Source organism: Vipera berus (genome assembly GCF_964194415.1).
Source record: "Vipera berus genome assembly, chromosome: 1".
Taxonomy (NCBI): domain Eukaryota; kingdom Metazoa; phylum Chordata; class Lepidosauria; order Squamata; family Viperidae; genus Vipera; species Vipera berus.
Window position 1 is genome coordinate 282,439,877 of NC_138202.1, and position 24,096 is coordinate 282,463,972.

The 24,096-nt window shown below is 37.4% G+C and overlaps 1 protein-coding gene across 1 annotated transcript in view; it reads right to left on the minus strand.

The window, feature by feature from the left end:
* RPS6KA2 (ribosomal protein S6 kinase A2) overlaps positions 1 to 24,096 on the minus strand; it is a 134,678-nt gene that overhangs the window by 31,296 nt on the left and 79,286 nt on the right. The window contains exons 5-11 of the mRNA XM_081329452.1: positions 23,716 to 23,795; positions 18,519 to 18,625; positions 16,282 to 16,319; positions 15,299 to 15,441; positions 7,384 to 7,454; positions 5,787 to 5,875; positions 1,094 to 1,158 (exon numbers count right to left, since the gene is read on the minus strand). Of these exons, the coding sequence (XP_081185578.1) occupies positions 1,094 to 1,158; positions 5,787 to 5,875; positions 7,384 to 7,454; positions 15,299 to 15,441; positions 16,282 to 16,319; positions 18,519 to 18,625; positions 23,716 to 23,795 (593 nt within the window). The remainder of the gene's footprint in view (positions 1 to 1,093; positions 1,159 to 5,786; positions 5,876 to 7,383; positions 7,455 to 15,298; positions 15,442 to 16,281; positions 16,320 to 18,518; positions 18,626 to 23,715; positions 23,796 to 24,096) is intronic.

Genomic DNA, 24,096 nt, shown 5'->3' on the forward strand with positions numbered 1-24,096 from the left:
ATTCACATTTTGCAGTCTCATGCTACTCACTTTATATCCATCATATATTCCATGGCATTATACCAGTAGTACAGTGTGTACTTTTGTATAAGGTGTCTCAAAGACAGCCAGCCTCTAGTGATCAGGAGCCTATCTGACCTTATGAAACCATATAGCAGACATTCATAAAATGACCTCCAAAGTTTGGGGAGGTGTACAAAGAAAACTGTCTGTGTCTTCCTACAGTGCCTTGTCTTTTTCCTTCCACGCAGAACTCTAAGAAAAATACAGAACAGCTGTCCAGGGTCTTCAAATTGTTTGCACCATTGATATTCTTCCAGCCACAAAGAGCCATAGCCTTTCAAAAACTTGTGGTATAAAAGCAATGGCAGTCTCTGGTGATCCTACTGAGTAGGTGCTCCAATGAGAAATCCTTAGCAGGGATCGCTAGATAGGGACAGAACCAGGATATGGTTGCCTATGACTATCAGGCCTGGATTACATACTGTTGCCCTTTCATTAGCTCCATAGTTGACCCAGACTATAAGTTGTTTCCTGCCATTTAATGATGCTTGTTTAGAAAGCCATGTGTTCTCAGCCTTCTTGGTTACCATTTAGCAACAGAATCCCTCTTTTGTATTCTTCACTGTATCACCAAACGGCTTTAGTGGGGTCCCTGAATAACATCCCTAGCTCTGTGCTCTCCAGATGGATAGGATTTCAATCTATCTGAATGTCCTGCAGGCTGGAAATTTGGAGTCTGACATATCCAGAGCAGAGGTCTCCAAACTTGGCAACTCTAAGACTTGTGGACTTCAGCTTCCAGAATTCCTCAGTCAGCCATGTTCAGCCATTTCCCCATGCTGGCTGGGGCATTCTGGGAGCTGAAGTCCACAAGTCTTAAAGTTGCCAAGTTTGGAGACCCTTGATCTAGAGGACATCAAATTATACCCAGAAAAGATTTTTGCTGCTGCTAAATTGCATAGGGTACTTAGAATGGGGAAACATTGTTTAGAATACTGGATTTGGCTGCCATTTGCTAGGAGAACTTTTAAATTAACTGTGTGATTGATTAATCACATTGTACAATAGATCACTTGGGTAAACTACTTACATTCCAGTCAATGGTGGCAAAAAAGGGATGACGTTTAATTTCTTCAACTCCATCAAGGCCTGCACCTGCCAAGGAATTGAAAAGAAGACACAGAGGGCACAAGGTTTTTTTCTGAGTTTGTCTTTTATAACTCCCCATCAAGAGATGTAGAGTGGCAAAAACAAGAGGGCAGAGACTTTGGGAATGTTGAAATTGTTGAATTATTGTTAATTGTTGCATTGAATTACAGAATTGTTGCATTGCATTACAGTTAATTTTCTTCAAATAGTAAAGCAAAATATTATAATTGAATTACTGATTGTCTGCTTAGTTAGAATATGAGAATATATTAATATATTGATATAGACAAAAAAGATAACATGTAAATTAAGGGTGGGACTAGTTCTATTGAGAGCCTAGTTCAAATCCACATATCAAGTTACAAAGCTCAGTGGATAAAGAGTTTAAGCCATCTCATAGCACATTCTGCATTTACAGTAAATGAATAAAATGGAGTGGGACTAAAGTGCACCAATGTGCAAAGCCTTGCCCTCCTCCAAGTACAAATAACTCATTTGCTTAATACATAAACCAATATGTATCTAATCCCCATTTTAATATTCAAGCTATTAAAATACTCAAGAGCAAATTTAATTTTAGACTCTCCAAAAGCCAAATTAAAATAGCTCCATAGTTTTAAAATGTTTAAAGTTTGTTTAACAGAATTGCATCTGCATTGTAATTGCTTCTTTTGTAGTTTATAGAGCATTGAAGACATTTCCTTCAGTACAGTACAGGAAATTTGCATAATTCCAGATGTGCATTAGAATCCCCATAATTCTCAGATTGGGCATTTCTGCCTTTTTCTGAGCAGAAGAAAAGTCTGAAGAACTTCAGTCTCTTCCAATCTATTTATGCCTCTCTTCTTCACTTCAGCTTGTTTAATTCCTTTGATTCAGCATTTTTTTTAAACAACAGGTACTCAAAAATCATTAAGCAACTTGGATTTAACTGAGCCATATATTTAATTGGAGCATTCGTTATCCTAATGGAGAAGAGTACCTAGAAGAAGGATTATTCAGCAGTTTAGAGGATGAACATTTTGTTCAAGCAATTTCCATTTTCCGGAGTGGCATTTAAAAGATACTGCAATGGAGAATCAAAGCAGTTGTTTGGAAGCGTATTGTGTTTTTCATAATACTGTCCTTTTGCTTCTGAACACCTATAATTTTCTGGAGAAGAGTCTGCTTGGTTAAAAGCCTATCAATAAGTGGCTGTGTAGACTATGTCTAGCTACTAGACAAAAGAGGTTCTCTATGTTTGTTTGTCTGGTGCTCAAAAATGGCTTCCCTGCTGGTGAGAGATCATTGAACACATAGAACCTATTGGTTGCATCTTGAGTGTGGCTGTCTGTCTCTTGCACAAAGACGAAGACTTAAAAGTTGAGGGAGACCTGAGGTTGTTATTTATTTATTAAATTTATATTTTGCCCATTTCCCTCTGGGGAGTGACTCTGGAGAGCATCTTTGTTGTTTTTAGCCTTTGAATAATTAAACAAGCTGAGGAAAAAAGCAACAAGTGAAAGAATTTCATGTGTGCTGAAATCTTTCAACTGGATTACCCTTCTAAAGTTGCTTGGCCTCCATTCACGTAATCCTCAGCAAGCCTGGCCATAAGAATGACCAACTGGCATGGTTTTTCTTACCATCACAAAGATATTTTTTTAATTTACAAATTTATTTAAATATATATGTTTATTTTAATTTAATTTACAATTTTAAATTAAGCTTTGGGAAATAAAACTCCTTTTAGAACAAGTCTGACAGACTTTGTCTCCAAAAGCTCTCATCTGGTACCCATGAAGTCTTCTGTGTCCTACAATAAGTTCTTTCCATAGAAACAGTTTGCCTGCCCCTCCTGATTTTATAGTAAATGTAAAGAATGTAAAGCGAGCATACTGCAAATCAAAGCACTAGCTTCCATTTTCATACTTATTTTCAAGAATATCTTTGGGCTTCAAATGGGTTCTGCAAGCTTTCTTAGAATACACGAAGGAACAGAAAAAGTCAAATACTTACTAGGAAAAGGACTGCTTGGCCAAAAAACAGGCAAAGATATTTGAGAACATCGTGGATGCAAATGAGGTGAGGTACTAGAGAGAGTGGCAGGTAGCATTCTGCTAAACTTTTTTTATGTTCCCCATGTAAACGTTTTGTGAATGGAGAACAATCCCAACAGCTATTTTGCAAGGTCACCCTCAATATGTTTGCAAATTTCCAAGTGTCCCTAGAGACCAAAAAGGCTGAGGACCCCAGTCTATGGTCATCCAATTTCATAGTAGATAAGAGAGAATGTGTTATTTCTTGAATCACAGCTTTCAATCTTGTTAATAATGCAATAGGATCATAAATTTCAATTTTTTTCCCATATCTCTCTCTCTGTTTCAATTATTCCATAAGTAACCTAAGGGGGAAATGGCAAAATAATGTTGTTGTTTTTTAAAGCAACATATTCTATAGCTAGCAAGACAGTACTCAAGAGTACTGTTTTGCTAGTTGGATTGAAGCAATTAGGCAAAGGACGGGTTAATTGCTCATGGACTTTTCCAGTTCTGAGTCTTTTTGCAATCTTGGTTTCAGGAGGCATGTGCTTTCCTTAATTTCTCACAGCAATTGAGAGACATGCAGTGTATACCTAATGTCAGAAATGCAAACTAATGTTATCTAAAACACATTACAGTTACAAGTCTTCCACGTAATGGTGCATCTTTCTCTTTCGTACTGCTATTTCTAGCAAAAACTTTCAGAGTTAAGCAGGGAAAGAAAATCCAAGGCAGTTTTTCCCCCCTCTTCCATGCATTATTACATGGAAGATGTATAGCTAAGCCAGATGGTCATGAAATGAGCTGCCAAAAATCCTGGTAACAGCTCCCCCTTCAAATACTAGTATTGGGAGCAGCAGAACAAGTCTTACTGTTTTGTTGGTTATCATCACACTTCTTTCAGGACTATTTTGAATCCAGTAATATAGCTTTGGAATGTTTCCATTTCTTTACAGTTAGTCTACTTTGTCCAGTGATTATTTCAATGGAAAGATCAGGGTGGGAGTGTGGAGTGTGGGAGTGTGCAGTATGTCCAATGCAGGAACATGTTTGTCTTCCTATTTCCATTTCAAATTTATGAAATTGAAATTGTGAACAATAGAATTAATAGTATTATTATTTCAAACATCCAAAATGCAGCACACAGCTTGCCCATCCAGAAATTCTTCTTCTCATTTCTGTATGTCTTCTCCAGATAAGCTTTTGAGTCAAACACTATATGATAGCTAATTCACTGAAAGAAATGTAATGAGATCCCCAAATTTCATTCACTCCTTGTTCAGAAATTTCCTAGAAGATAGTTAATAACAAACCCCTTTTAATGCTAAGAAAATGGCTCAAGCTGTTTCCGGATGATCTAGAAATCTAAACAAACAAATAAATAAACATTGCAGAGATCTATCCACGAAACCACAAGGAACTGAATGGGACTAAAAGAAGATGATACCTTTATTTTTTATGATAAAGCCACCAGAATTGCGTAGCTTAATTATTCTTACTATTCTGTGAGAAAACGTCCAGTAATTATTAGAAAAAAATTGAAAAAGAAGTTGTGATCTTATCTAATGTCACAACCAAGAAGCAATTCCATGGGGAGCAGTATATTAGGCTGTGAAAACTTTGGGCATAGTTTGGTAGATAACAATATACCACTTGCATTAAAGAATTCTCAGCCATTCAGGCCAAAATCAAGCTTCATTTATTCTACAGCAGACACCAGAACTAAAAGAACACATTACATTTTACATTTTTTCCTACCATGGAAAAAAATGTGAGAACACAAATCTGGCTCATTTGTGTGGTCTTGCTTCTCTGTGCGAGAGGTAATAATAATAATAATAATAATAATAATAATAATAATAATAATAATAATAATAATAATAATAATAATAATAATGATAATGATAATGATAATAAAGTTGGAAGGGACCTTGGAGGTCATCTAGTCCAACCCCCTGCTCAGGCAGGAAACCTTATACCATTTCAGGCAAATGGCTGTCCAGTCTCTTCTTAAAAACTTCCAGTGTTGGAGCATTCACCACTTCTGGAGGCAGGTTGTTCCACTGGTTAGTTGTTCTAACTGTCAGGAAGTTTCTCCTTAGTTCTAGGTTGCTTCTCTCCTTGATTAGTTTCCATCCATTGCTTCTTGTCCTGCTTTCAGGTGCTTTGGAGAATAGCTTGGCTCCCTCTTCTTTGTGGCAGCCCCTGAGATATTGGAACACTGCTATCATGTCACCCCTCACCCTTCTCTTCATTAAACTACACATACCCAATTCCAGCAACCGTTCCCTATATGTTTTAGCCTCCAGCCCCCTAATCATCTTTGTTGCTCTTCTCTGTACCCTTTCTAGAGTCTCGACATCTTTTTTACAGGTATTCTGACAGGTATTCTGTATCTGTCAGTGGATGTTATGTTGTGCTTCTATTCATGTGTAGCATCTTTTCCAACAGCCCCAAATATGTCATTAATTAAAGTGAAATTACCTTGTAGTTCTCCATCATACACTGTTCAGCTGCATCACGTATATGAGACTAAATGATAATTAACTAAAGAGAAAAACAGCTGGGGAAATTTGCCACTGTGTTATGCAGTAATAAAATAAATTCCCATACCTAATCTGTTAGATGGATTCCTCTTGAAAAGAGCTCGCAACAAACTCTGAGCTTCTATGCTCAAAAACTGTGGCATTCCTAGCTTGGCTCTGAAAAAATAGGACATTTTAATGCAGGAATAAAAAAAACATTGTTTTTTTTAAAAATCTACACATGTATGTAAATGATTAAATACATCACCAAAATATATAGAAGTCTCAAATGAACATTTAAACTTTCTATAGACCAGGTTTTGGGATAATATTATTAAACTTTTTAATTTAAATGTCTGTGCTACTTATTTATAGAAGATTTATCATCCCTTAAGATTGCGACTATATATACTAAGTCGTAATTCTTTCTATTTGAGAGAGTTAGCAAATGGACTATTCTCTCAGTCTTGTTTTTTGTGAAATTTTCTTCTGATCCCTTGTTCTTTCAGCCATGCCATTTAAAATTTGGCAAATAACAAATAACAAAAATCTTATATGAACATTCACACGCATTTTTGTGCATTTTTTTTAACATATGCACTTCTATGGCGCATATTTTTATTTTTCATTTGCAACACTCAATTTATTGCAATGAAGATATTGATGTATGGATTGGAAGTTTACATAGGTAATTTGGCCCAGTTCATACTAAGTTTGTATGTGTGTGTGTATGGATGTGCTTGTGTTTCAGCCTTTCCTGAAGGGAATAATGCTGGATTCGACAAGCAGCCTGAATATGGCACTCCTACATCTCTCCTACTTGCAAGATGTTGGGCAATTAGAACAATATACAACTTGGAACAATCAGGTCTTTATTACATTGCAAAACACTTTTTGATCCTTTTATAGTTAAATGAAGGATTGAAGGGCACAGTAACAAGTCTTCTCTCCATGCTAAAGAGTGAGCAAAGAGAGATTACTGGAACAGATTAACTTTGTTTAATGAGGTGTGTGCTTAAGTAACTGCACTGGGAAGGGAGTGTAAGTGGGGATGGAAGAAATTGGAATTTGAATTGGTTGTTTCCCAATTTAGGTAACAATCTTATATCCTTCCTTCCTTCCTTCCTTCCTTCCTTCCTTCCTTCCTTCCTTCCTTCCTTCCTTCCTTCCTTCCTTCCTTCCCTCCCTCCCTCCCTCCCTCCCTCCCTCCCTCCCTCCCTTCCAAATGTGACTATAGTACTGTAATCTAATAATTCTGCTAGATCACATTTCTTATCTATTTCTGACAACATTAAGACTTCATATAGCTAGTCAATGAGCTCCTCACTAATGTTTTGAACACCCAGCTCATAATGCAGCAGCGCTAATCTCCCTAGTAGGACAATGGAAAGCCTATTGGGCATTGAGAACATCCCAGAAGATTTCCATAATTTAAATAGGTTCCCATATTGCAAGTTAGAGTTAAAAGTGGATTGGACTTTTGATAAAACTGCTGGAATTTTCAGCTCCTTATTTAAGAGTGGTCCCTGGGCTACTAGCTACTGTATTTTAGATATATTTGGAATGTCATTTCTTGTATTTTCTACGAGACAATTTACATACCGTAATCCAAAAAGTTTATTCTGAGTTAAAGAGTATAAACTGTAGCTATAGATAGATATACAAGTTGGGAGTTTGCTACTCACTTGAGAATGAGTGCCATTGTTTCCTTCCGGTCTTTCCCCTGAAATGGTAGTGACCCTGTCAACATTTCAAACTGTAAAGAGGGAATAGAAATTCTAAGAAGCATGAAACAGTGTAAATATAAGCATAGCATATAGTCTATTGTATTTATCTTAACAATGTATAATGTTCATCCATGCCCCATAAAAATTAGTACCCCCATTAACCTCATATGTGGAACATACATGAAGATAACCTCCAACTCGTGGGCTATTATTTAAAAGAGCATAATAACAGAACAACCAAACTGGAAAGTCTCTTAGTTCAACCCTCTGCTCAAGTAGGAGATCCTGTACCATTCTGGATAAATGGTTGTCCAATCTCTTAAAATCTTCCAGTGACAGAACACTGAAAACCTATGGAGACAAGCCATTCCACCAATTAATTTTCACACTGTCAGGAAATTTCTTCTTAATCCTAAGTTGGACCTCTGTTTTTCAAGCTTCCACCTGTTACTTCATGTCTTGCCCTCAGATGCATTGGAGAATAGATTGACCCCTCCTTCTTGGTGGCAGCCCCTGAGATATTGGAACACTGCTATCATGTCTCCCCTAGTCCTTCTCTTTGTTAGACTAGACATTCCCAGTTCTCACAACCATTCGGCATATGGTTGAGCCTCCAGTCCCCTAATCATCTTTGTTGCTCTTCTCTGCACTTTTTCCTAGAGCCTCAATATCTTAACAGATTCATAATAAATTCACTGGACTTCAGATGTAAATAATAAGGTTGTTTTAACCTTATGATGATATAATAATAAAAGCATTCAATGAACATACAGTCAGATGCTGTATTATACAGTGAAAATATTTTATGTACAAGTCCTGTGGAAATACAGTATACAGAAATTACCTCAAAATGCATCATGCTAAAGTTCCCTGGATCTCATGACTGTCAGACAGCCAGTTGCAAAAATAATGAATATGGAAAATTTAACAATCAAGTGTAGAAAACAATAAAAAGGAACTTTTTATCCATCCACTTTATTAAATGTTTATAATTGTTTGCACAAAAAGCAAATGATAAAATAGTGGAACATTGCCTACAACAGAACTTTTGGGGAAAAGATGTTGTCTCTTTGAATCAGTACAATTTTAAAAATATCCTTTCAAACACTGCCACAAGCTATCCTTTCTTATCCCACATTATTACTCAAAGTATTTTTTCTAATGATGTAAAGTGGAAAACTTTCAATTGGTGACATGGAAATGTTTCTCTCTTTCACAAAAGAACATATCTCTTTCAAACCCATAAAGAATGCTGTGTACTTGAAACAGTAAAAGTAACTAGAAGTGGTAGAACAATGGTTGCCAACTGGAGCCCACCAACTATGTTCAGCTACAACTTCCATCAGCCCCATTAGCACTGCCTGTTTGGAAGGAAGGTACTTGTTCATCAAACAAATATATACCATGTTACAGAACATTATTCCTGACAAAGTTTGTTCCTCTTTTTTTTTAGCCCTAAGACCACTCAGCCATCTTTTAGACATTTCCCCCCCCTTAAAATCAGTTTAAGCATATCAACGGAATGCTAGCATCTGCTCCACTTTGATTAAAACAAATTATAATTAGATACTAAATCTAATTTAAGTAGCTCAGAGTACATCTTTCAGTTCCATTTCAGTAAATGAAAGCAATAAAAGAAAAAACTACAGTCCCCAAGGAACAGTAATTCTAGATTTGCATTGATACGTAATTTAAAAAAGCAGAATCAGAATGATGGCAAGAACAACCACACTAATTTTAAAAGCAGTCTCATTTTTTTCTGCTGAACTAAAAAAAGTCATTTATTTGATACAGCAAGTGGCCTGGATCCATTGTTGCAACTGTTTATGCTTCAAGATTATGGGCTCATTTGGACAGATTGGGACACTTTTATTTGTAATGAAATTAAGGAATCTTATATCTGTGTGTGTGTGTTAAGTGTTTGTTAAGTATTTAGAATACCTTGCTAGGCCCCAAACACGGGACAAATCTTATTTCCTGTTTCAGCCTAACCCAAGGCCATCCACACGCAGTAGTCACAGCAGTGACATCTAATATTTGTGTAAATTTTTTGGATTGCTAACAAAGAATTAAAGGGAGACTGATATGATCATTTCAAACTTATTTATTCTCATCACATATCTCCCTTGCTTCTCAGCTAACAAAGCGAGAAAGAGCCAGTGGCCTAAAGGTTAGAACAATTGCCTAAGGTGCAATCGGCCCAAGTTCTAATCTCAGAAGGGTATGGCTGACTGATGAGAACAAATAAGTTTGAAATGATCATATCAGTCTCCCTTTAATTCTTTGTTAGCAATTCAAAAAATTTACACAAATATGAGCTGTCACTGCTGTGACTACTGCCTGTGGATGGCCTTGGGTTAGGCTGAAACAGGAAATAAGATTTGTCCCGTGTTTGGGGCCTAGCAAGGTATTCTAAATACTTACAAACACTTAACACATATCTCCCTTGCTTCTCAGCTAACAAAGTGAGAAAGAGCCAGTGGCCTAAAGGTTAGAACAATTGGCTAAGGTGCAATCAGGTATGGCTGACAGATGAGAACAAATAAGTTTGAAATGATCATATCAGTCTCCCTTTAATTCTTTGTTAGCAATCCAAAAAATTTACACACACACACACACACACACACATACACACACACACATACATGCATATACATATATAATAAATAAAATTGGCCAATAAAGAATTCAATTCAATTCAATTCAATTCTATTCTATTCTCTACACACACACACACATCCCTCTTCTGTTCTTCCATTTCTGCATTTTCTCATTTTTACTATTTTACTTCTTTACTTTGGGTCTTCCCTTTTTAATTGTAATGCTCAATAAAATTATTATTATTAAAAAAGGAAAATCTTAACATTATTTTGGGAAAATTTTCTTAAAAGGATGTGCACCTTCCACAAAAGTGTAGGATTTGTCAACAAAACCATTTAATATGGCAAAAGCTGATTGTTGGGGGGGAGAGACGGGGAGTAATGCTCATTTTTTTAGTGGGATGATGAAAATGACATTTCTTTCAACATGCAAGATGTACCTGCCCATATAGAGTAATAGGAATTACCTGAGAAACTTTTGCTAAAAGGATTCTAGCTGCTTTTGCATAATATTACTATGCAAAGTATTTGCTGATTTTTAAATTTCAACTTACATTATAGATTGATTATACCCATATAAGAAAAGAAACCATCATGACAGAGACTATGAAATCCATATGAGACCTAATTTTATGGGTATAAAAACACAAGCCTATATATCAATAGCAGATTAAGAACAGATTTTCTAAATTCAACCTGCATGTAGACCAAATAGACCTGAAAAATAAATGTTATCAGCAGAATCCCCAAAGCTTGCTGAGGTAGAAAATATGGAAGGGGGGGGGGGAAAGGAGAAAATAAACAGCTCAACAAAATCTAACCGTGCTTAGTAATTATAGAAATCTGAATGTCATTAGGGGAGTAATATGAAACACAAATGTACACCAAAAACAGTGTACTATAATATCCTATTGTATATCTATTGCTATAAACTAATCATCTCCCTTTTCAGAGGAGCAGGATGGAGAAGAGAAGACAAAATTATGGAGAGAAAAGAGAAAGGTGAAAGAGGGTTTCTTTGTCAAGGAAAAATAAGAGAGATAACATTATGTTGTGGTGAGTGATTAGAATGTAGTATTGCAAGCTAACTCTGCCGACAGCCAGTAGTTCAATCCTGATCAGCTCAAGGTTGACTCAGCCATCCATCCTTCCAAGTTGGTAAAATGAGGACCCAGATGGTTGGGGGCAATATGCTCTGTAAACCGCTTAGAGAGGGCTGTAAAGCACTGTGAAGTGGTGTATAAGTCTAAGGGCTAAGGGCTATCTCCCTCATTTCTACATGCAAGAGAAAAGAAGAATATGCAATAGTCTACAACCCAAGGTGAGGAATGTAAAATGCAGTATCAGCAGAAAAAAAAAAGCTTCAGTGGGAGTCAAAGTCAAGCCCAGATCTTGAAATAGTACAAGCAATGCCAAGGTCTAATAAGAAAGTTCAGTCAGATTCTGGGCATGCTGGTGCAAGGGAAAGATGGAACTGATGTTTTCCTTCAACTTTATTACCTTTTGCTCAAAGGTTTATGCATAACTGTCAAGCCCCATATAGTTGGCAAGACCAAAGAAGCAAGAGCAGTGTGGATTTCAGGAAGCTATCTTTCAAATACCCAAACTTGGCTCTAGAAAGAGAACGGTGTACTAGGGAGAAGTTCCTCAAAGCCTTGGACTGCTGGATTACCACTGTCTTTAGTGCACTACTTGGTACCAGATGTGTTGGAGCCAAAAGGCAGAAGGACGTGGCTCTTCCTTGCTGGTTCTGAAAAGCCCTACAGTCACCCAGAGTTTCTTCTGTTCCTGTTTGTGACACTTCTCATGAGAAGCTGCAAGCCATACCACTAAGTATTATATTTCAGTCCTTTCACTATTCTACCTTATGATTAACAGGAATTGAACTCTAACATTTCTGAAAGGTAACAGCTTAAGGCAGGGAGGGAGGGAGGTGTAAAAAAAATAAATCAAGATGGTGGCTGTGATTTAGGCATATAAACCAGGGTCAGGCTTCAATTGCGGTCATGACTGCAATAATTTTCTTGCCTTTTTTTAAAAAAAACCATGCCTACTAGGCATTTCAGGTAGGCCTGAATAAAAAGCAGACCCTGCAGAATTCCAGAAATATTTATTATTGTGGTAGAATTTAATAGCAGAATCTTGAAAGTCAGTGCAAGTTTCCCTCTGTTTCCCCCTTTATACCAAACACAATTAAGATGAATTTCTTTCCCATGCTTCCTTCTATCTTTAGATTGTGTACTCTCTTGTCTAAGTCCCTGCTTAAATGGCTTGCTCGTATCAGCTTTAAATTCCTTTACAACCTCTTTGTGTAGATTATTTTGGCTTGAGCTAAAACATTCTTCATGTGAGGGTAAGGAAACGATTCTATTTAAGGGTGAATCTGTCTGTCTGTCTGTCTGTCTGTCTGTCTGTCACATATCTGGCATTTCCTGTAGCTCCAGAAATAATATAGATGTAATGATTGCAGTTTCTATAATCTGGCATCAGATGCTGTCTGACATTGTTACTTCCATAAAAAGAAGCCAACTATTGTTTCAGGCTGTAGATGTTGCCTTGAATAATGGCTCCATCACAATTCAGAGGACGAAACAGAATGAATGAAATTTTTACAGGGTCAGGGAACTAAATGCACAAATTCTACATTGTCCAGCAGAGTCCTAAAAGGCATTTTAGGATGTGCACGACAAAGAGATATTAATAAAAAGAAGCTTCTAGGCATTATGGAAGACAGGCCTTTTAATTAAATGTTCATTAAGACTTCATGAGGGTGCTTTATTATGACTATCCCACCTTTAAAAACTGGGATAAAAATGTTATTAATTGGCTACTATAACTGATAGGAACTTGTGAATGCTGAGAAGTAGGCTGTTAGTTTTCTGGTTAAACACATATGAATGAATGAGTGCTATTGAATATATATTTTTATAGTGATCCTTAGGTTAGACCATGGGTTTGCCTAGTCCATTAATGCCAACTAACAGTGTTTCTTCAGTGTTTCTTTGTGTCGTAATTTTTTCCAGTCTAATATAATGGACAAAGACCACATTACCTTCTGCATGAAAATCCATGTAATCTAACACTGAACCAAACCCTGATCATAAACACACCCTCCTTTGGCTAGCCTCAGCTTCAGAAACAGAGGACATAATCTCACAATGAAATGAGAAATTTTAAAAATGGTGAACTCATGGAGAATTGAACCACTTTCAGCTCCACCAACCTGTAAGTAGCCCAGGCTACATCCAGTTGCTCTTCGCTTCCAATTGATCTCTTTTGACCTTCTTCTGGTAAGGCTCCAATGCCTTATTTCTTCCCCAAATACTTGCATTTCCAGTTCTTCTATCAAGAAATTTCAGTTCCTGAATGACTGGTTAGTCACTTTGTAATCCTTAAATTTCCCTCTCTTTTGACCACTGTTTTTTTAAAAAATAATTCAACTGTCTATAAAATAAAGCTTTCTTGTCTCCTAGCAACAGCAGGCTAGGGATCGGGATGCTGTGCTTTCCTAACGAGCCATAGCAGTGGCAGAAGCAGAGATGATTGTGCTCTCCTATTCCAAATTGGATTAGATGTAAAAAAAAAAGATGAGATTATATAGTTTTGGAAGTGCATAAACCCTCAACAGAAGAGGGCATAGTGGAAAAACTACAGGAAAAACAGAGCCACAATACAAAAAGTTAAGAGCTGGGGAAAAGTGATCTGAAAAGAAAATGGAAAATTCTGCAGCCACCTCATTGGCAAAAGAATTAGTATCAAGATGGGCAGGGCAGGCAGTACCAGGGTGCAAAGATCTGTAAGAACAGATTAGGAACGATTTTCATATCTGAGACAAGCACATCACACTGAACTATGAAAGCAGCCATTATTATTTATGTCACCAACAAAGCTGACACCAACCAGAGCATAGAAAAACTCAAAAAAATAGTGCAAGATCAGAAGATGTGGAGAGACATGGCCCAAAGAATCGCCAAGAGTCAGACCCAATTGAATGGATATCATCATCATCATCATCATCATCATCATCATCATCATCATCATCTATGTACAGATTCATTTTCCCCCTAAATATTTCTTAAACAGGGCTAACACAATGTGGAGACTCAGCTTATGGTTCACTTTGTAGCAATCCTATGTGGAAGAAAAAGAAGACAACACAGCATTCGGCCTTGTGTGACATATCAAGTGACTCAATGAAACCTGTCTAGGGCAAAGAAAGCAAGTACTGTAACTGGAATTAAAAGGAAAGTAAAAAGGCTGGTAAAACTCTTATTTAATATATTATCTAAATTAATGAACAAACATTTTGTTTTGGCAATAGCTAGTTGCCAAGATGTTCAAATGACAGGAATGCAAACCTTAGCAGTCTGGCTTGTACAACTTCCTGCATACTACTTTTACCACCAATGAATTACTGTAGTGGTGATTTCACAGGTGAGAATGCTTCAGTAGGCACATGCTGATAGTACATTGGCTACTCCTACCGAAGGATGTATCTTCCTCCATGCAAAATTAAATACCAAAGCAACAAGATTCAGGAAGAAACTACAAATGACAAAACAACAACAACAACAACGCCTATAAGGTTGGTGGCAGCTTTTCATCCAGGATAAAGAATGCCCATCGTGCCCTTGGAGACAGCATTGTCTGGTACTTCCCAAATTACCCACACAACTGTGAAAAACTGTGCAAATTACACGCAGTACATGAGTTAAATTGCATCAATTGTATAATTCTGGACTGAAAAGTCATGAATATCTGGACTGCAGGAGCTGTAAGGGCTGAAATCACATTTTAAGACAAAAGAGGACTGATGTTAACACAATACAGGAAATGGCTCTAAACATCTGCAGTCAATTTTTACTCCACATTTATATTTAGATACGGATATCCAGCTTGTAGTTTTGCATGAAATGGACTCTGGATTTAATCCTGAGTGCTTTCACTTGAAAGAATTCCTAGGGTGTGTAAAAAGTTCTACTTAAGACTTTGCCTCCTACAGTATGCCATACTGGGCTAGAAGAACTAATATCCTGATCGCTTCTTTAGAATTTAATAGGACTGAACCCAGAATTAATCATCCTCAAACACACAATCATTGGAATCACCGGATCTAAACAAAGTCTTGATCTAATCCAGTGTGGTGATAAGATCGAGGGGAGTCCCGTAAATGCAAAACATTCAAGCTCTTCAATACACTCCTCATAATGAGCTTACATTCTCCTATTGATGTGTCAACCAATTAGTGAATTGCAAAAAAATTCTCCCCTTACCATTAGGACACCGAAGGACCACCAATCTGCACTCTGGGTGTGCCCTCGCCGGTTGACCACCTCTGGAGCCATGTATTCTATTGTCCCACAAAATGAATAAGCTCTCTTGTCATGGTCAATAGCTTCCTTGCTCAGGCCAAAATCTTTAAAAAGTGAATATATTATATAGTATTAGTTATCATGCATATCCAAATAAAGTGCAGGTAGTCCTCAACTTGTGACTACAACAGAGCCCAAAATTTCCACTGCTAAGCAAGACAGTTGTTAAGTGAGCTTTGTCTCATTTTATGAACCTTTTTTTTGCCACAGTTGTTAAGTGAATCACTATAGTGCTTAAGTGAATAACATGGCTGTTATGTGAATCTGGCTTCCTCATTGCCTTTGCTTGTCAGAAGGTTGCAAAAGTTGATCACATGACCACGGGACATTGTAACCGTCATAAATACATGTCAGTTGCCAAGCGTCCCAATTTTGATCACGTGACCACGGGGATGCTGCAATAGTCATAATTGTGAAAAATGGACATAAGTCACTTTCTCGGTGCCATTGCAACTTTGAACTGTCACTAAGCAAAAGTAAGACAAGGACTACCTGTATTAGTGCACCAAAAGTACATCTATCCATAATTATCTATTTCTTGCTCAGTTTTGGATTTCAACTCACATCGGTCCGATATATTCCCAGGACTAAAGACTTGACTATGTTTTCCTAAGCAGACCGCTTTCCTGAACCTGCACATTTATCTGATTGCAGAGGCAATGTTCCAAGTTACTCAGATGCGTATTTTATATTCACTATTTCAGACTGTTGTTGGGCACATTGATATCGTGGCTGCTTCACACTGCTAGGAGTGCTAAAATTAAAGCAGCAATGAGGTACACTTCATAATGAGCCTGCGGTCCTGAGGCCAACCCAAATGTGCTAGGTGCTCTGATATACGATAGATAACACAGATACAGCTGCAGCAGAAAGGTGATCCTTACCTGTAATCTTAATGTGTCCTTCTTCATCTAGAAGAATGCTAGAAGACAATGCAATGAAAAGTTACATTAAACCAAAGCAGACAATGTCGTCAATGCCTAGAACTTTTCATTGTCTGCAGTGAAAAACATTCTCGATCTTCCTTTCCTCCTCCTATGTGTAGAGAGGCATTTTTCAAATTTTTTATATTCATCCATTAAGAATGAAGTTAAGAAGAGATACATAATTTCCCCACCTAAAGATTTGTTGCTTGAAAAAGACTGCCTAAAAGAAAATAAGTCTCTTTTTTTAGATAGAGTTATATTTTGCCATAAAAAGTACAGGCAGTCCTCAACTTACAACAGCTCATTTAGTGACCATTCAAAGTTACAATGGCACTGAAGAATGTGACTTATGACAGTTTTCCACAGTTACCACCTTTGCAGCATCCCCATGGTCACGTGATCAAAATTCAGATGTTTGTCAACTGGTTCATATTTATGACCATTGCTGTGTCCCAAGGTCATGTGATCTCCTTTTGCGACCTTATGACAAGAAAAGTCAACGGGGAAGCCAGATTCACTTAGCAACTGAGTTACTAACTTACCAACTGCAGTGATTCACTTAAAAACTGTGGTAAGAAAGGTCGTAAAATGGGGGAAAACTCACTTAGCAAAAGTCTCATTCAACAACAGAAATTTGGGGCTCAATTGTGGCCGTAACTCAAGGACTACCTGTAACTTAAAAGGAAGTGGTCTTTTATAAAACTTTGGAACACTGAAAAGAGACTGCCGCTGTTCGTAAATGAATAATCAACACTAACAGATTATTGTCACTACTATTATTTAATAAATACTCTTTTGTCCTTTATGTGTTGTCTTTTGAGAAATCTTGCTTTCTTGATTATTGGTTTTATACCAATAATAGTTGCATCACTTGCTTTTCAATAACACTATATTTAAGAAAATAATCCAGTTCTGTAATTCCTTGATCTACAACACACGTCAAACTCGCGACGTCACGTGACGTTGCACAATGTATCGGGATGGTTTTGCCATTGCCGACAATGGGGTGGGTGCGGCTTCCAGATGATGCATCCGGCCCACGGGCCGGCAGTTTGACACCTCTGATCTACAGATTAATTCAGAGAATACCAACAGCACTTTGATCCTTCTGTAAGAAAGAGACAGCGTTCTTTTTTTCTAATGTTTATCAACCTTTCTATTTTTTTTTTCCTTAAAGAGGCACTGATGTAGTCAATGGTAATTTAAATGATGCTCAGGCAATGGAAAAGCAGCACATTAAGGGTATTTACTGGAAAGTTGTCAGCATGGACAAGTCAAAAGTATGAGCTATAACAAATATGGGAAGAACATGATGAGCTTTCTCTCCTGGACAGATCCCTTTTCAAGAGAGCAGTCTGAGTGCTGAGAATAATGACTTTTAATTTTTAATAGCAATAGCATTTAGACTTATATACTGCTTCATAGTGCTTTACAGCCCTCTCTAAGTGGTTTACAGAGTCAGCCTATTGTCCCCAACAGTCTGGGTCCTCATTTTATCGACCCCAGAAGGATGGAAGGCCAAGTCAACCTTGAGTCGGTGAGATTTAAACTGCCGAAATGCTGGCAATCCAGAATCAGCGGGAATAGCCTGCAATACTATGTTCTAACCATTGCGCCACCACCCCTCATGGAATGCATTTCTTAAGATGAGTATGTCTCATAACAATTGACAATATGCTCATGTTTTTACAAAACCTGCCCCTGAAATAACCCCCTCTACAAGAAATATACTGATTGTTTACAAAAGCGAAGTTGAGCTTTCACAGGTTTCAGTAATCTCTCTCTGATTATATAAGTTACTCTTGTTCAGATGATGCAATATGTTTATGAAATATATGAATATATAATATATGAAAATCTTACTTGACTAAGAAGTATTGGTATATTGCCTACCAATCATTTTTAAATACTTGCATGTTCTTTTTCGCTTTTGTTCTTAATGCACTAAAAATACAGTGTTTGCAGTAAAGGTAATTATCTTTCATGCAGCTGAGGCTGGAGATGTCACCTCATCAGAATGGGTGTGGCACATTTATTTATTTATTTTTGCTTGTTTGGGGGAATTTAGCTTGTTCATTTTGGGCTAGGCAATTTACGAGGTGTAATGATGATTAGATCTTGCATAATGTCATGTACATTTTGTGGCTACAACAAAATAACTTTATTTAAACTAATGTGTTTTGGTATTAACTTACTTTTCTGGTTTCAAATCTCTGTATATAATACCCAGAGCATGAAGATGATCTAAAGCCAAGGCCAGCTCAGCTAAATAGAACTTAACATCTTCTTCTGTAAACATTACCTGGAAACAGAAAAATAGCAAGGAGAAAGTTTATTTATATGGACTTAGTCATATTTAAAGGGAACCACTAAAGTCAATATAATTTAGAATGGTCACAACTTAGGATCAACTAATTTCAAGGCTAACTTTAGATCAACCCTATGGATTTTTTAAAAGAAACAATGACAAATCATGATTTCAATAAACAGAGCAGAAACAATTTAGAATAAGAAGGAATTAAATTAGGTGGAAGGTCCATAGCAAAGTAATAAGCAATGAAATAGATGTGATATCTACAGATAAAGCTGGACAAATTTCTGCCTCAAACTGTGAATGGCTACTACCAGTCACTGTTGACAATATTAGCCTACATAGAATGATCTTAAAACCATTTAGAGAGGAATTTGGCATTGTACTCTGTTTCATACACAAAACAAAAAATGCCACTTATCTTATAACTGACTGCATTATGCCCCTTTTAAACCTTACTCAGTAAGTTTATTGTTAATAAATAATAGCTTTAAAGATTGAGAAAACAAAACCCAAATAGATTTGATTCTAAATTAATCTGCTTAACCATTCATAGGACTGCATTTGCTATCCTTCCAATTTTTGAAAAAATTACAGGGGAAGTCATCTAAATATGGATAAAAAGCTAAACAAATTTCAAGAGACCTTGACGAATAAGTCATCCTTCCCTTTTAAAATAAACATGCAGTTTGCCCTCTCCAGTTCTCTCCTCTTTATAATAACATTATTCTGAGTTTCATAGTGCTTTATTTTTTTGATATTACAATTATCTGTGGCTAATCCTTATGTTAAAACAAAAAGGATCTCAGCTGGTTTTCCATTCCCTAAAAGAACAATTCCAAGATATACAGTATATAGGAAGCAGCCAGCAAGGACCAACTGGAAAGAATATTCTGTTTAGGTTTCATTATGCACTTTGTGAACTTGGTACCCTTTGCTTTTTTATAGAAAAATAAAATTGATAGGGTGCATTTAAGGAATAACTACAGGATGACTGTGTCTTATTCTTTGATGATCTCAGTTGCCAAGGAGATTAAAAGCCACAGGAAGAAAAACAGCAAGCAGTTCCACTGTGGTCAAAGAAAAGGCGCCCGGGAAGAGACTTTTCAAGTCCATCTGCTAAAAGGTAATGACAACACCCATTTGGTATTGGCACAACTGCTTAGAAAGTAATAAGAGCTGAGTAATCACTGTAGTTTACCCAGACTGAAAACTCTGAAAAACCACATAGGTGAGAAAAAGGTGACTATATTATTATTATCAGTAACAGTAGTTGTGGCAATACAGTTGTGGGAAGAATCCAGAGAAAGAAATATATTGGGGAATATTAAAAAGGCAGAATATTAAAAAGGATCTTAAAGGCAGAAAAGCAAGCCCAGTTTTTCTTAATAGCCCCAAGCAGAAACTAGGCAGAGGCCAGCTTTTAGAAATGCAGATGTAATAATCCATTCAGGAAGGTTGGAGCCAGGAAGCTGGAGCTGATGGGATTAAAAAGACAAAGATCCCTAGAATCAACAACCTCTCACCCCCCAAAAAATCCAACATAGCCCCAGGGAAGCAGGATACAACCTTTAGGACATAATAGGATTAACCCACCACCATCAGAATACCAGAAAGGCAAACTCAGACTCAGGTCAAAGTACATGACACAGGAAATACAAAACCTCAAACAGGAACAGCTCCAAACACAAAAGCTCAGGAAGGTATAAAAACCCACCACTCCCAGCCACATGTGGTCAGCTTTCCCAGAGCCATGCTTCTGTCTGGCTTTGCTCTTCAATAAACTACAACCTTCTTTCTAAAGCAGTCTCCATTTTGTTTATTCCCTGCTTGGACTGGAGCCTGATGAAGATTTTTCTTTCAGCACAGTGATAGTGAAAAGTGACAGCCTTGATATAATGAGATAATGAGAAAGTCACTAGAAGCAGATTGATTGACTACTAACCAACTGTGGCTGAAAGCTCAAGTGGACAGCTACTTCATTCAGAATATAGTAGACTAGCATGTGGTATACAGCCACTAAAACATCACTTCCCAGTACATGGGAAAATTGAAACTCTTTCCCACAAAACATTCTCACAAGTCAGCATTTAAAAGGCATAGAAAGAATGTCACAAAACAAATAGAGAAGGTGGGTTGGACAGAAAGAAAGGTCAGAGACGACTTATCTGTGTACACTAAAATACAGGTACGACTTACGAATATTCATTTAGTGACTGCTCCAAGTTACAATGGTGCTGAAAAAAATAGCTTATGATCAGTCCTCACACAACCAACTGAAGAGTCCCCACGGTTAAGTGATCAGAATTCAGACACTTGGCAACCGGCATGTTTTTATGGCAGTTGCAGTGTTCTGCGGTCACGTGATCACCATTTGTGATCAGCTGGTTTTCAACAAGCAAAATCAATGGGAGAATCACTTAATAACTATATAATTCACTTAATGATCATGGTGATTCACAAAAGACCACAATAAAAAAGGCCATAAAATCGACTGCCATTCACTTAACAACCACCTCACATAATGATATACAGTCTGGCCCCAACTGTAGTTGTAACTTGAGGACTACCCATAGAAATTAAGATACAGAAATAGCCACCAAATAGCTATATCATAGTAAACAGACAGAAAGGGAAGCAGCAGGAGGTACAATTAATACCAAGTCTAAAATACAAATATGATATTCCTGAAAATTAAGCCCAACTGAATTCTATGGAATTTATTTTTGACTAGACATATATACAATTGCATTCTGAACATTATGTTTCAAAAAGAATAATTTGTCCATTTTGCCCAATGGAATGAATAATGTTTTTCCAACACAAACCAGAGCTAAATCTAAAATGTTAGACTGGTATCATCATCGGTAAATTGTGGATGTTCAATTATTTATATTCCTTTGTACATTGCATTCAAAAGCTGCTTTGCAATGTGGGACTATGTAAAGCACTACTTTTTGAACTGTTAAAAAGACATACATTGTTTTCAAGGTTCACTCAGCCATCCAGAAGCTGCTAGAGTCTGTCTCTATATGCATGTACATGTAGGGATACTTTGCATGCGCACTGGAAGCAAATGACATGGATGCTTGAAAATGCAAAAATAGGTGCTTCTGCATGTTGAAAGGTGCCTCTTTTGAATACTTTGCAAAGCCCTACGGATTATAACATCAAAAGGAGCAGGGGGAGAAACAGGAGAAGAGAAGCATGCGGTTGTTTTTGTCTATGGCACATGGCAAGGTATCTTTCAAGAGAAAACGCGTTTGGATGCTGGGAAGAAATACATGGTTATGATTGATGGCTGGCCAGTTCCAAGAAATCAAGTGAATGCCATCTCCGTTGCCAGCAAATGGTTAGCAGAAGGCCTTCTTCCTCCTCTTCCCAGCTGTTCTATTATTCTTCAGATGGTGCTTTAATCACTAGTCACATTCTGGGATGGCTGGCCAAGTTTTTCTGAGTCTTTATAGTGCGTCGCCCCAAGGGCTGATAGAAACAAGAAGAGTGGGGAATGCATTTTGGATGGTATAAGGAAAATTTGACACAGCATTCATTTCCTTATAATCTCAGCCTGCTATTTACTAGCTACTTTTAGAACTTTTTGGTGATCCTTATTTCTGGGGAACTTCTGCTTTTAGAATGATCAAGAGGATGACTTGTCACTTGTTGTTCAAAGCAACTGGGCAGGAAGAAAGGAAAGCAGAATTCAAAGAGTGCAGCTTCATTATCACTCCATCTTGCATAGGTTATTTCAAAATCCATAATTGTATAATAGCTTTAATAGCACTGATCAAAATGCCAGAAAGCCCTGTATTATTATTTTTTAATTGCTTCAGATTATAATAAAAATTGCCCAATTTTGGTTGTGGGGGATATGTTTGGGTGAGGGTATGGATGGATTGAATGGGACTAACAATACAAAAGGGACGCGGTGGCTCAGTGGGTTAGGACACTGAGCTTGTCGATCAGAAGGTCGGCAGTTTGTCGGGTTGAATCCCGAGTGCCGTGTAACAGAGTGAGCGCCTGTTACTCGTCCCAGCTTCTGCCAACCTAGCAGTTCGAAAGCACATAAAAATGCAAGTAGAAAAATAGGGACCACTATGGTGGGAAGGTGTTCCGTGCGCCTTTGGCATCTAGTCATGCCGGCCACATGTCCATGGAGACGTCCTCGGACAACCACTGGCTCTTCGGCTTTGAAACGGAGATGAGCACCGGCCCCTAGAGTCGGAAACAACTAGCACACATGTGCGGGGGAACCTTTACCTTTTACCTAACAATACAAAATGGGAAGATGTGAGCATGTCATGTATGTTAGCAGGCTTGGGATCTTCCAGGAATTCCCGTGATTCTGAGGAGTGGGTGTTGCTTTTGCTTTGTTTTTATAATTATGTTAAATCAATTTCAAAGCTTCCATTTGAATCTCTTTATTTCCTGCCTCAAAATGCAAGAAACAATTTTCAGCAGTACTGTTATTGCTGCTAAAAATTGGCAATGGAATCAAAGGGAATTCTGGCAAGCACAAAAAAAAAAGAGTTCAGGGGATACAGGCAGGTGTCCACCTGCAGGTTGCTGAGCCATGGATTAGGTGATACTGAAAATAGGAAATGGGAAAGAAAGAAGTTCCAAATTGGACCAGGTTCACAGCCATGACTTTTAAATCCAGTCTCAAAATAAAAGACGCTAGACAAATTAGTTTCTACAAATGGTTGCTGGTAATATCGGATGACAGCTAGGTCAAAGAAACACTGGTCCTATTTCTGAAAGATAACATTTGACTTTATCCCAGATTGCAAAACATAATTGGCAGAAAAATCGACTTGGTTCACTTAGAAAGATTTGATTAAACCAGTTTTCTTTACCTGGGCATTTTCCAGATAGGTTGCACTCCACTCACAAAACTGTAAGATATATAATGAACTGCAATAAAAAAGGCTTACATAAAAATGAAGTGCCATATTTGCACATCATAAACAAACAAGAAAAACCATAAAAATGGATTCTGCTATGAAGGAGCACATAGACAGACAGACAGTTTATTATTTTGCTTTGTTTTTAATCATCAACATTTACCTCATAGGTCTTACCTCTTTCGAAAGTCTGGTAAAAAGATCCCCTCCTCGCAGGAAATCTAGTATGAGATACAGTTTTCCTTCTGTTTGAAATGCTGCAGTGAAGAAAGTGACAATGCTGAGTTTTCAATAACAATACTCTACACAGATTGCAATTGAGCGTGCTTAGATGCAGCTAATGATTTAATCATTATTATGCATAAATCTAATAAGATGGTTTCAGACATTACACCTAACATTTTTTTTCTTCCGTTCAATGGTGATTTTCAGACACTTTCTTGGCAAGGTTTTGCAGAAGTGGTTTGCCAATGCCTTCTTCCCAGGCAAAGAGAAAAATGATACAGGTAATCCTCAACTTTCAACCCTTCGTTTAGTGACTGCTTGAAGTTACAACAG